We start from the raw sequence: 13,649 nt of genomic DNA on the forward strand, positions 1-13,649 counted from the left end.
GCTCTAACTAATAAATGAAACTGTTCCTCAAAAAAAGGTTCATTCAACAAAAACCAAAGTACACACGACGTAATGTGCTCATGGCCGGCGTCACATTATTTTCCCGAGTAGGTAGTAAGCAATGGAGCGGGATAATTCCGTGTGGGTAAGTACCCACAGAGGCATTTTCCGAATGGGTACTACTACCCACACTACCCACATGAACCGCCGGCCCTGAATGTGCTTAACCCGTAAAGACCCGGGACGGAACTTTTTTTTTTTTGAAAATGCTCGTTCTCAGCACTGGAACGGCCAATTTGGGAAAACTTTAACTTTTATTCAAGGGGAATAGTTGCTCTAAGTTTTGGTAAAGGTGCCACCCCTCTGGACCCTCCCCGTTTTTGTGAGACGCAAATATGTCTGTGTTTTTTTCTAATTTTTCATACAGATTGAGCAAACTGGTAATTTTCATACGTATCAATTGCTTCATGTATCAAATCATGTCAGGTGGATGAAATATGGTATGTATGAGTGAATTTTGGAGTTTTAAAATTATTCCAGTACAAAATCACAAAACTATGTATTTTCATAAAAAATCAAATAAGAAAATCGTTCTTCAAATTTTAAGCTCTACATTTTTGAAGTAAGGTCTTCTGAATCAATACGCGATGAAATATTCATTTTAGCATGCAAATATTTTGAGAAAAACGAGTTTAAATTCACCAAAGTACGTATTTTCATGGATACCTGATTTTCTCAGTCTCCCACAGTTGGTTTCAACCTGGCTCTTCAATTTTCAAGCTCTATATTTCTAGAGTAACGTCTTCTGAATCCAAAGATGCTGAAAGATTTGTTCTAGCATGCACAGATTTAGAGAAAAACGAGTTTGGATTCACTAAAGTACGAGTTCTTAAGAAAACTTGATTTTCTCTAGATCTGTGCATGCTAGAATAAATCTTTCAGCATCTTTGGATTCAGAAGACGTTACTCTAAAAATATAGAGCTTGAAAATTGAAAAGCTAAGTTGAAGCCTACCGTGGGAGACTGAGAAACTTAGGTTTTCATGAAAATACGTACTTTGGTGAATTTAAACTGGTTTTTCTCAAAATATTTGCATGCTAATATAAATATTTCTTCCCGTATGGATTCAGGAGACCTTACCGCAAAAATATAGAGCTTAAAATTTGAAGAACGGTGTTGTTGTTTGAATTTTTGTAAAAATACGTAGTTTTGTGATTTTGTATTGAAATAATTTGAAAACTCCAAAATTCGCTCTTACATACCATATTTCATCCACCTGACATGATTTGATAAATGGAGCAATTGATACGTATGAAAATTACCAGTGTTTGCTCAATCTGTTTGAAAAATTAGAAAAAAACACAGACATATTTGCGTCTCACAAAAACGGGGAGGGGTCCAGAGGGGTGGCACCTTCACCAAAACTTATAGCAACTATTCCCCTTGAATAAAAGTCCAAGTTTTCCCAAATCGGTAGTTCCAGTGGTGAGAACGAGCATTTTCAGAAAACAAGCTCCGTCCCGGGTCTTTACGGGTTAACAAGAATATTATATTATTCGTATGTACCAATGTGAGTAAACCATGATTATTTTCCCTAAAATTCGAGCCAGATGGAACTATTTGGTGAACATTAAATATTCCCTTCTAATACTTTGTGTTATGTCATGGAAAGTCATCGCAGTGTATCACTTTTTCTCACATTAAAAAATGTAGATAGGTATTCATCAAAAATAAAACCACACCACTTCTGTTCGGAAACTATCTTTTATTTCTACACATAATCAGTACAATTTGTTATTTTCTAATTATTACAATACTAGAACTTTTCCGCGTCTAAGTACATAAGGATCTGAGTTTCACACTACGATAATTTTAATATATACGTAAAATAATTCAAAATTAATTTTGAACATCACCAAAATATCAATAGTTAGTAATCGTAATAATGCGTTGCAGGCCTATCAACAGACAATTGCTTGAATTGAAAAGCGCAAATATTTCACTTAATAGCTATTTAATCTAAAAATGTAATGCCTATTGTTTATTACTAGAGTATAGTTCACTTGTTACTCACATAATGAATTTGTTCTACTATTTTAAGTCTAGTTTTCACTTGTTGATATTCTAGATCGTAGATATATCGAACTTACCACGTGTTGCATACAATTTTACTCTAGAACTTGCAAAATCGGTCGAGAAACCAGCCCAAGTCGCTCCTAATGAGTAATCCGAAACAAACGATTTTCAGTAACGTTTGATGTGCTAAATTTAAGTTTATTTTAGATATAGTTAGTTATAACTTTAGTTGATTCAAGTCAATGACATATTTCACTTGTGAACACGATTCGATTGTGCGTTTGCGTGAAACATTTCACCAAGTTGTAGATTATAGAGAGTAGTGTTGCGTACAAGATTGTGTTCAATTAAGCTGATTTGAACACAATTTATTTCGACGATAAACGCTTATCGAAATATTAAATTCTGATCATTGATCTCGAAAATTAACTATAAATAAGATTAGTTAATGTCGCAAGCTTTACAATTATTATAATATGAGGCACTTTGAAGCAAGACACGTGATCGACTGTGTTCGCAAATCCGAAATGACTCCAAAGACTGTTGTGATGATAGTATATACTGCATCCCCATGGATAACTTGTGTGCAACTTTTAGAATAGTATATCCGTATACATTTAGGCGTTTGCTTTTTACCTAAGACAAGACGCGACAGCTGGTCACCGTTACATTCAACCAATTTGAACCGGCTGCTGATTTGCTGAATCCGATAACGCAATCGTCACGTAGAAAATACAGCGAGGTTACTTTTCACTGTAACGCAGTGATGCTGGAGAGTCATAATTTAGCTATTATTATTGTTCATAAATAATGATGCAAAAGTATGCAAGGTACATGATATTACCGAGTAATGTATTTCACTGTTATAACTTTAAAAATGCATTGATTAATTGTTTTCTACTATTTCTGTTGAAGTCCAAGAAACTTAGGAAGAAAAAATTTGGGTACCAAGAAACTTAGAAAGAAAAAATTTGATAGTAGAAGTATGTATCATTGAACATAAAATGATAAATAAAAATTGAGCATTATTCGCCTATATATTGCAATTTCAATTTGTTTTCTATTCATTGACCTGCAGAAGTTGTTAAAAATAAACATTCTGGCATCAACGGTATGGAACGTTCAAAAACTTTCGACGGGGATGACGGCCGTTACGAAAAGAAAAATAAGAAGCCAGCTGTCGAGTCTTGTCCTAGCTTTTTACGATCTTCGACTACTGATTTACAATCTGGTTATTCCAATAATATCAAAATCGGCAGCAATTCGAGAATAATCACCGCTTGCTTTTATAACTCGTTTCTAATTGTATAGAATTCTGCACTTTTTAGCTTAAATAAGGCATTAGATTAGGCAGTTAGACCCAAGAAGAGGGTGTTACGGTGCGAAATTCATAATCATCTAATTGTTCTTTTTAAATCAGTCAATCATCGTCAATGCAAATGAAACACGTCGCCCATCTTGCTTTGTTGTTTCCGTAGATACAAGTCCGTTTACAAATCCGTCTAATAATACCCATTAAATGGATTAATAGGATTGATCGGTGGCTGGAAGAATGGGTTGATAGAGTTATGGAGTATGAAAAGTTCTTCCGGCCTGCCGTTGAAAATGAATGGACCCTTCAAATGCGTAATTTTAGAGTCCTGAACAAACGGATTCGGCCTAAACGGAGGGCGATGTTGCATCGGACGAGCACCAGGATAGGGCAAGCCAAATGCTGGTTGAGGCATTGGAGCAGGAGACGGCGTTCCACTCCACTGATAGATTCCGGATGGTTTACCGTTGGAAACGAAATTGATAGGTAGATTGTAGAAAGGACTCATTGTAACTGGCGGAACTAATTGGGGATACTGGGGCATGGCAGGTGACATGGGTTGAATAGTAGGAGGTTGCGAGATATAACCGATTCCTGGAACAAACATGTACGGAGTTGGTGGAAGACGAATGTAATAAATTGGTGAGTTTTTCTGGTTAGGTCGTCGTCGAACTCCTTGATTGGTACGAGATAGAATCTCTTCGTCGTCTAAATTTTGAAAACTGTCTTCGGCTGAAAATCCACCATAGTTTTGATAATCCTGCGCGGCCTGATTATTATCCAGGTTACCTAAATGTGGGAGACTGGTCGATGGAACGTTTGGAAGTTGGTAGTTTTTCATGTTTTGAATTGCAGCCATGCTCTGTAGTGCTGCCATGTTTTGCTGATAGTTTTGTAGGTTTGCCAACGGATTTACACTTGGAAAACTCTCTAACGAAGCATAATCATCATAATATTCCCAGGGATAGTACGATGGATAAGACAGCGGATGCGGATAAGTAGGTTGCGGGTAGTAACCAAAGTATCCGAACATTTTATTCTTTCTTTTTGTGGCTTGAGCTTTGAGATCCTCTGGCAGCTTCGGTTGCATTAATTTGGCTTTCCGAATTGCTTCTTTGGATGCATTGCCTTCTATCGTTTCCGCTGTTGATTCCATGTTTTCTATATTGTCCACGTCCACTTCCGGCTTATTGTCGTTTTCGTTTTCCAGCTCGACTGTGTTCTTTTCCTTCGACACAAGCTCCTCATTTTCAAGCGAGGCATATTTGCGTTGAATTTCCTGGATCGACGATAGAAGTTGAGAGCGCTCAACAGGGGCTGGCGAAACGGTTTGTAGCAGCAGATGGATCAGCAGGACAACTAGGGCAGTTCGACTGAACATTTTTGATGACTGAAAATATTAAAGAAAAGAGATAAAAACAGATTAGATCAAATATGTCAGTTATTGAAAATTTTAAGAGGCACATTTTTAGACTGTTTGTTCAACGCAGATTTGTTGGCACGTATAAAAGGATTTCCAGTTATTTGTTTAGCCGAGTACAATTTGGTTATTGAATTTAAATAAAAATCTTAATTTGATATTAGTTAATCTGAACCCTATACACAATACATTATAAAATAATATACATTTTCTTTTGTTTGATCAGTTTTTTTTTCGAAACCATCCTTGTAATCAAAATATTACTCAAAATCATTCTTGGTTTGCACTTGTATTCATTGGTTTCATACGGAGCACTAAACAAAGCTTTAGGTTAGGATGATTTAATTGCATATGTTTCTGCAAAAACTAGTCGGATATTTTTTTAATCAAATTAGACAAGGTTAACGAAGCGTACTAACTTTTATTGATTTTCTGACACTGTCTTGTAATGGTCGTTGAAAATTACTTATTTATTTGTTCAAATGTTTCATTTGAAGCAATAACAATAAACTAACTCACTTTTTCTTTTTCAAAAGGAAAATCATTAACTTTGAAGTTTACGATTGTACGAAACACAGACCATGCATCTAAGTTTAACAGATACTGGTTCCTTTGATTGCCTTCGGGCGATGCAATTCCATTATTGATTTTAGCAGATCATTCAAATTGTAATCAAAATGCCCTTTAAATGTTCTGTGTAAGGTGCCAGTTCACCAAAAACATGAACAATGATAGATTGACTAGCATTTCCATTACTCCACCTGAAAAAAAGAACAAAATCCAAAACGTAAACAAATCTATCACTATCAGTTAAAAACGTGAGGTTAAATAGATTCTGTGCAATGGTCTATTGCAAGGAATGTCTCTACTTGTCTCAAGGCTCGGATATCATAAAACAACATAATTCTGATCATATAAAGTACCTGTTTCTATTGGCATCGCATTAAGCCGATTTACGCGGAAAACATTTGGATTAAACACTAAATTTTTACTCATCGAAAAGAAAAAATAAACAAAATTCACCTATGGAATAGACCAGCAACATAAATCTAGCTAACTTGACGAAATTAACTAACATGTATTTAAATTAATCATTTTTCACAACGCTCTCATGATCATTTCACAGTTTGAATCACTGCTCAAACTTTGTGCTACTTTGTTTAGTACTATCCTACTGTGTTTTATACTAAACAAAAAACAAAAGCAAAAGACTTGCACTAATACAACTGTGTTAAGCGAAACATCAGTGCAACAGTCCAAAGGGCCAATAAAAAAAATACAAATACAAATCAAACGGAAAAACCAAATCATTACCAATGTGAGTAACATTTTGCGTAAGGGGATCTCCTCATCAGTTAGAGGTGGTTTTCTGAAAAATTTTCGAGGTGAAAAAAGCGACACAGAGAAATTTACTTTTTGACGTAGGACTACGTCTTTGTTTTCTATACTAGATTACACTTTGTGAAATGAAAATGAAACTGGCAAATGTTGCGTCAGATTTCAAACGATTATAGCGAGCGAACGACTTGATGCATCTTAGTCATTTATATGTCGGTGGATAGATAACATGTGTAACAATTTTTTGATATAATGTCAACATTGTTGCTTTACTGTTTAATGGTGGAAAAAGGTGAGAAGTTCCAAGGTCAAGCTTTCCCATACATTTCCCTCGTTATTGGCTTGCTTCCCGAGCACAGATAACAATAACATGGACGAAATAAATTCCACTGCCTACATATTTTGACTCAACAAAGTGTTTTGGTTTGTTTGTTTTTCTCTAAGATGTGTGGCCACGCCCTAATGGAAAAAATCTACTCTGAACTCGATACAAAAGAATACGTGTAGAAAATTCAGCTTCAGTCTAGTTTGTAACACAACAGCGAGTGGAGTATAGCTTTTAGAGGTACGCGACATTGAGAAACGAGAGCTGCATACGAGTCAACTTCCAGGCAGTGCGGAGCATGTTATCTTTATTTTTCATACGGCAGCAACAGTTACCATCGTACGCTGCAGGATATTTTGCTGGCGCAGCTACTGGAGGGCACAGCGGAGAGCAAATTTTATGCGCGGCCAACAAAATATTCAATACTACCGGTGGTGGTGCGATCATCAGCGTTCTGTATCACGAATTTCATACTGAAGATTATGGAATCGGTTCTTTTCAGAACTATAGATGCTTGAAGATAAGAGTTATGAGAATTTTTATAACTACTACTAGGGTAAAATTTTCATGTATTCATGCATCGTTAGTTTTACAATAATGACCATCAAATGTAAATGGTGGTGTTGCTTATGAACAATTTATCGCAGCATATAATATATACATTTAGTCCTACGTCACCATTTCATACAACCCCTAGGGCTGTATACTATGTAGTATTTGCATTTATTCTTAAATAAATGAAACACAAATTTCTGCATAACACAAGTACTAATGAGGCCAATGGAAACAAATTTGACAAATGAAGGTTTATGGAAGCAAGCAAATATTTCTACGAAGGTTTGACACCCCTCCCTCCTCTGGAAGATGGGGGTCCCATACAAATGAAACACAAATTTCTGCATTACTCGAGAACTAATCAAGCAAATGAAACCAAATTTGACAAATAGAGGGTGCATCTAAAAGCCAATGTATTACAAGCAACGATTTGCCTGTTGAGTTTGAACAGATCCAATATCCGATTCGTCGTGATTCTGCAGAATACAAACAATTCCCAAGGCCAATCTTTGGAAGTATGTGTAATCAATTGAGAATACCATCCTTTCAATGTTTAAAATTATTTTATTACAGCTAATAAAGGTTATTACAGCTAATAAAGGTATGTGATCCCTGTGGCTCTGTAGGCTAGCTCTCCCACACGGTTGTGATATCGGGTTCGATTCCGTCGAGAACCTTTTTGAGCTGGAAACTTTCTCGACTCAGCAATGGAGCACGGTATATCGTTGTACTTATCCTATACATGCAAAATGTGCCAAAACCAATGCTGATAACGAATTTTCTCAACCAATCTTAGTTGATCGAGACAGCTATTAGCCCCACAGGCTAGCGTGCGATATTGTTGTTGTATGACCATTTAGAATCCGGGATAATAAAGTCATCTGTATCTCGGCAACGATTTGACGTACAAATAAGGCCAATACATCAAAACAAAGGCTTCAAGAATAAAATGTCAATACAACTCATCTCTCTTCATTTTTAATTAAAATTCGCACTTTCTTCTTTATTCCTCCCATCAAACGCTGCACACCTCCGATGTCAACTTCCTTGGCGCATTTTTTCCACACTTTGGTCATGTGAGTCGCATCCCGAGCCGTTTTTCCACTTTTCTTAAGCTTCCGCTTCATTAATGCTCAAAATCTTTTGATGGGCCGAAACTGCGGGCAGTTGGGTGGATTTATATTTTTATCGATGAAATCCACGTTGGGCTGATACAAATTTTTAATTCTTTTTATGTCCAAGGTTATCAAAGTTAGCAGAGGGGGTGGCAAAAAATATATAACACCGAGACGAAAAAAAAGAAATATCTTTGATCAAAGTTTGTGTGCAAGTTATGAGGTTTGTATCTTTTTGCCTTTCTCCTAGAAAGGTATAGCAATCACTTGCAAAACCGAAGATATAAAAGTGCTCCAAAGGGCCGAATGGCATATATCACTCGACTCAGCTCGACGAGCTGAGCATTTTCTGTATGTGTGTGTGTGTGTGTGTGTATGTGCAGATTTTTATTCTCACTCACTTTTCTCAGAGATGGCTGGACCAATTTCAATGAAATTAATTGAAAATGAAAGGTCTTGTTGTGCCATAAGATCCTATTGAATTTTATTGTAATCGGATTTTTAGTTTAGAGGTTATGTATCAAAATGTAAAAATCATGGAACATCATTATCTCTAAAACCACACAACTGATTTGAACAAAATTGGTTTTAAATGAATGGGCTACCTCAAAAACCCTTAACTTTTAAATTTTATGAAGATTGAACTTGTGGTTCAAAAGTTATGAAAAGAAACGTGTTTTAAAGACCACTTAATCTCACTCATGTTTCTCAGAGATGGCTGTACCGATTTTCATAAAATCAGTGTCAAATGGAAGGTCTAGTTGCCTCATGAGACCTTATTGATTTGTTTTGCAATCGGACTATTACTTTGCCTGTTATGTTTAAAAATGTGAAATCCAGCTATGAAAAGGAACATATTCCGAAAACTACTTGAACTCACTCACTTTTCTCAGAGATGGCTGACCCGATTTCCACAAAATTAGTGTCAAATGAAAAGTCTAGTTGCCTTATAACACCCTATTGAATATTACTGTAATCGAACAGGAACTTCGTCTGTAATGTACCGAAATGTGAAAACCACGAAACATCATAATCTCAGAAAGTACACAACCGAATAGATCAATATTATTATCAGATGAGCGGGCTAGTCAAGGGTTAACTGATGAATTATGATTGAACACGACACGTGGTTTCAAAGTTTGACTGCCCTATACGTTCTCATTTCGTTTGATTATAATCGAACCTAAGCAACCGTTATGTATTACATTGTTAATAAAACAACGAAAATCTATTATCTCTATGATTACATGACTTATTTGAACATAACTAGTGTCATACGAACGAATCATCTCTCAAACTTACAAACAACAAACTTCATAACAATTTGATATGTGGCTCAAATGTTACAAAAAGAAAAGAAATTCAGAGACTATTTGAAACTATACCTGCCTCGATCGATATGTGGCCTTAACATCATTTAAATGTGGTGTCGTACTATTCGAACGTTCCAAATACATTGATTCCTTGCGATGTGTTTAAAATCTACAAACGCACGACGAATCGGCCATAGGATATGATCAAAGTCAAATAACAAATTGTTTGAAATGATTGCTGGTATTTGATAATTTTCAGCAGATTTTCTGGCATCAATCAGACACCAGAAATACCCATATTGGGAGGTATTTAGTTATTTTGGTTGTTTTCCAGAAACTAAAAATGGTCGTCTTTAAATTCAAAATGGTGTCCAGAGTCAATGTTTGGTTTCTATGCATCATCTTGATTACGGAAATATCTATATTGAGTATTATTCGTTCATTTTTCCTAGAAGTTGCCAGTGAGCAATTTCAAATGGTGCCTGAGGTCAATTGTTAGCTCATTGCATCATTCTGGTTCCAGAGATACTCATATTGGATGGTATTTGGTTATTTTTGGTTGTTTTTCACAAACCGGGAGTCGCCATCTTGGATTTTAAAATGGTATTTAGGATAATTTCTGGCCTCTGAGCGTCATTCTGGTTGAAGAAACACCCATATTGGGTGTTATTCGATCATTTTCGACTGTTTCCCAGGAACCGAAAATTGCCAACCTAGAATCCAAAATGGGCTCTGTGGTCGATTTCAGCTGCTGTGTATCATTATAGATCCGGAGATACTCATGTTGGACGGAAATCGGCCATTTTTGTCTGTTTTCCAGAAACCAGAAGTTGCCATCCTACAATTCATAATGGTGTCAGAGGTAAATTTTTACCTTCTGGCCCTGGAGATACTCATATTGGGTGGTATTTGGTCATTTTCTGCTGTTTTCCAGAAACCGGATGTTGCCATCTTACAATCCAAAATGTTGCCTGAGGTCGATTATGGAACATATTTGTTACCTCTAAAAACATTCACATACCAAATTTGGTTGTATATTCTTGATTGGTTCTTGAGCTGTGCGAAATTTGTGTTTCATTTGTATGGAACCCCTCCCTTTCAGAAAAGGGAGGAGCGTCCAACTATTATGGACATATTTGTTAGCCCTTAAAATATCCACATACCAAATTCGGTTTGACTTGCTTAGTTTGTTCTTGAGTTGTGCAGAAATTTATGTTTCATTTGTATGAGACCCCTTCCTTCCAGAAGAGAGAGGAGTCTCAAACTATCCTAGGAACCTTTATCGGCACCAAAAACCCCTACATACAAATTTTCACGTCGATCGGGTCGGTAGTTTTCGAGCCTATATGGATCAGACAGACAGACCGGACTGCATTTTTATATGTTTAGATTACAACATCAATATTTTAGAACCTAAAGAGTGAATATACATTTATTGGAATGAAGTGTTCATGTAAATCTATTCTTACAAATAATAAGTTTGAATGAAAGGCTGGGTCTGACCGCTAGGTGGATTAATTTAGGTTTTTTTTTTTTTTAGTCTCGCTTATTTTCCGTCGGATTAGTTCCGCCACTGTTGTTGTGCCAATCACCGACGCCCGGGAGGCGACTCCACCCAAGACCCTAACTCACGACCCGTTGATTAACGGACCGGCGCCAACGGCTTAACTTCCTCATGCGATGGAAAACGTGATCCCAGAGATTTTTCGCCTCAGAAAATCTCCCGGTATCGGCTAGGATTGAATCTAGACCAATTTGGTTGGTTGTGAGTGGATCACGCCACCTCACAACCATCGACACCTATGTCGGCGGTGCTATTCGAACCCAGGCGTCGAGCGTGGTTGGCGGAGACGTTACCAACCACACTAGGCCCCCGCACAGGTTTGTAACTTGCACTCAAATGATTGTTGAAAAATAACACTTTATTATTATTATTATTTATTTCGCTTGCCTATCGACAACACTTTCGCTGTCACCTGACTTGTTTGTTGCTAAATTAAGCATTTATGCTGTCGGAAAACCAATGAAATGAACAGAACGGTTTGAGCTTTTTTTTCTTCCCCTTCCAATATCCAAGATTTTTGAAGGGGGGGGGGGGGTTACATAAAATGAAAATAAAATTTGTGACGGCCTTATTATCACGGTACTCCTGGATGACTTCCCGGTTGTAGTGGCAACTCGCCAAATCTGGCCAAAACTGCACGGGACCTTCATGGGCTTTAATGAAATGTGGTACGTGATTTTTGAGGCATTTTTCCTTGTATAGCTTCGAGTCTATCGTCTTATTCATCACGAACACTTTGGTCTTTGCTCCGCAGCTGCTTATCCCTTGCCTAATCATCTGTTTTTTGACAAATTTGTCTATAAAAGTAAACCTAAACCTAGCAAGAACATCTCCTCGTGCTGTCTCCACGTAAAATTTTTGGTCAGGAAATTGGCAATCGCTCATATAAATTCAAAAAAAAATTATAGACTGTGGACATTTCACGAACTCCATCCTTTAATCTGTATACGTGGAATGCCCCCCAAAGCAGCTTGATGTTGACGGCGAAATCTATGTGCTAGTCCCGGAAAACAATGACCCATATCTTTTTATGAAAAGAAAACGAACGGAAATGTAGAATTATTCAGAAGGAAAATATTGATTTATGCTAACGGCCTTTAAAAAAAATGTTACTGCATATTCAAATCATTGAACTTTCACATTCTCTGTCTGCCGAAACACTATAATGCTACCAGTGATTTCGCAACGTATCTACGCACAGATCGGAAAATTGTACCCAAGCCCGCTGGTTTCGCGAGAATTGGCGTGTTTGTTTCGCACTATTCAATATCTTATGCGAAAAATAGATCATCGGTACGAGCATCGAGAATTCAGCTATCGTAGCTCACAGCATAGCAAACCTATTTCTAGAGAAATTCCATTGGGCTTCTCTCTACATCAGCTTGCTCACGTGCTTGATCGACGGAGTAAACACAAACGGGAGAATTGGCCATACATAATTACGGTAATAAATCATATAACCGTACCAGATTACAAATCGACTAATTGAATCAACAATGCATTCGATTAGCACCATTATCGAATTACAAAACTTCTGGCAAAGCAAATAGATTTCGCTTGGTTGGAAAAAAGGAGGCAGTTATGAAAATTGATTCGTTCCCAGATTACGCTGCCTGCAGTATGCTGAACTATCGTAAAATTGATCGTTTCTTTTCACCGCCAGAGTTATAAAACTAGGATTTCCATTCTTTCAAACCGCGGATTTATATTGACCGCAGCAGTGATGCAATAGTTCTTGTGCGAATGGTTTTTTTGCTGTCGGCTAGTGCGCAGAATGGATTTAAATTCAATTCAAAACGAATAAGTGAAAACATTATAGAGAAACGTGCTCCGGTATAAAATTAAATAGCTAGAAAAAATAATAGTTGGTTGTTTATTAAGAGTTGAAAGCCGATTGTAACATCAACAATGCAATTAAACAAATTATCCATTTTCGCTGTGAACTAATTCAAGCGCTCAAACGTTTCCCTTGGGCGGATCTAACTGTCACTGTGACGGTTTTATGTTTGAAATCATAAATTAAACTCAAGCATCTCCTTTCTTCGCGTAAAACCTGTGCTCCGTTTTTTTCCAGTTCGCTGGTTGACTGCATCACTATGCCTTTGTGTTTCTAGTGTCAAACGGTTGGTTGAACATCAAACTCTCTTTACCGATGGTCAGTACCAGGAATTCGCGCTCGTGCGGCTGATGCCGATACTTAGAAGTGAACCAGTGATTCCGGGATAAATTATGGAAGCTGGTCGAACTCCTAATACATGTTTTACCATCATAATTCTATGTTGAATTCAAGAAGCGTAACTGTTCAACAGAGCTATTCCCGACGCCCTTTAATTGTGACAGTTTGACACTTCTAGCTTTGTTTAGATTTGAGAACTTGAATTTCAATGCAATATCTTGAATTCGATAACGAATACGATGAATCAAACACTAATAGCTGCATAACTCGGAAACTAATCAACCAAGTTGAACCAATTTGACATGTGGAAGTAATTGGGTTCAAGAAATGTTTCTCTGTAAATGAAACAAATATTACAACCAAATTCTCCGGAAATCAGTCTGCAAGTATCGGGATGATGCACAGCAGCCAAATATCGACTACATACGCCATTTTTAAATCCAAGATGGAATCTT

The 13,649-nt window shown here is 37.0% G+C and overlaps 1 protein-coding gene across 3 annotated transcripts in view; it reads right to left on the bottom strand.

Moving 5' to 3' along the window:
* Positions 1 to 1,745: 1,745 nt before the first annotated feature.
* LOC129717665 (uncharacterized) overlaps positions 1,746 to 13,649 on the bottom strand; it is a 213,954-nt gene continuing 202,050 nt past the window's right edge. For 2 of the 3 annotated variants that reach the window (XM_055667738.1, XM_055667739.1), the window contains exon 3: positions 1,746 to 4,778. In XM_055667738.1, the coding sequence (XP_055523713.1) occupies positions 3,579 to 4,769 (1,191 nt within the window). In that variant the 5' untranslated portion in view covers positions 4,770 to 4,778 and the 3' untranslated portion in view covers positions 1,746 to 3,578. Of the gene's footprint in view, positions 4,779 to 5,327; positions 5,557 to 13,649 lie in introns of those variants that run through there. The other variant, XM_055667742.1, reaches the window with a different exon arrangement.

Source organism: Wyeomyia smithii, chromosome 1 (assembly GCF_029784165.1).
Source record: "Wyeomyia smithii strain HCP4-BCI-WySm-NY-G18 chromosome 1, ASM2978416v1, whole genome shotgun sequence".
Taxonomy (NCBI): Eukaryota; Metazoa; Arthropoda; class Insecta; order Diptera; family Culicidae; genus Wyeomyia; species Wyeomyia smithii.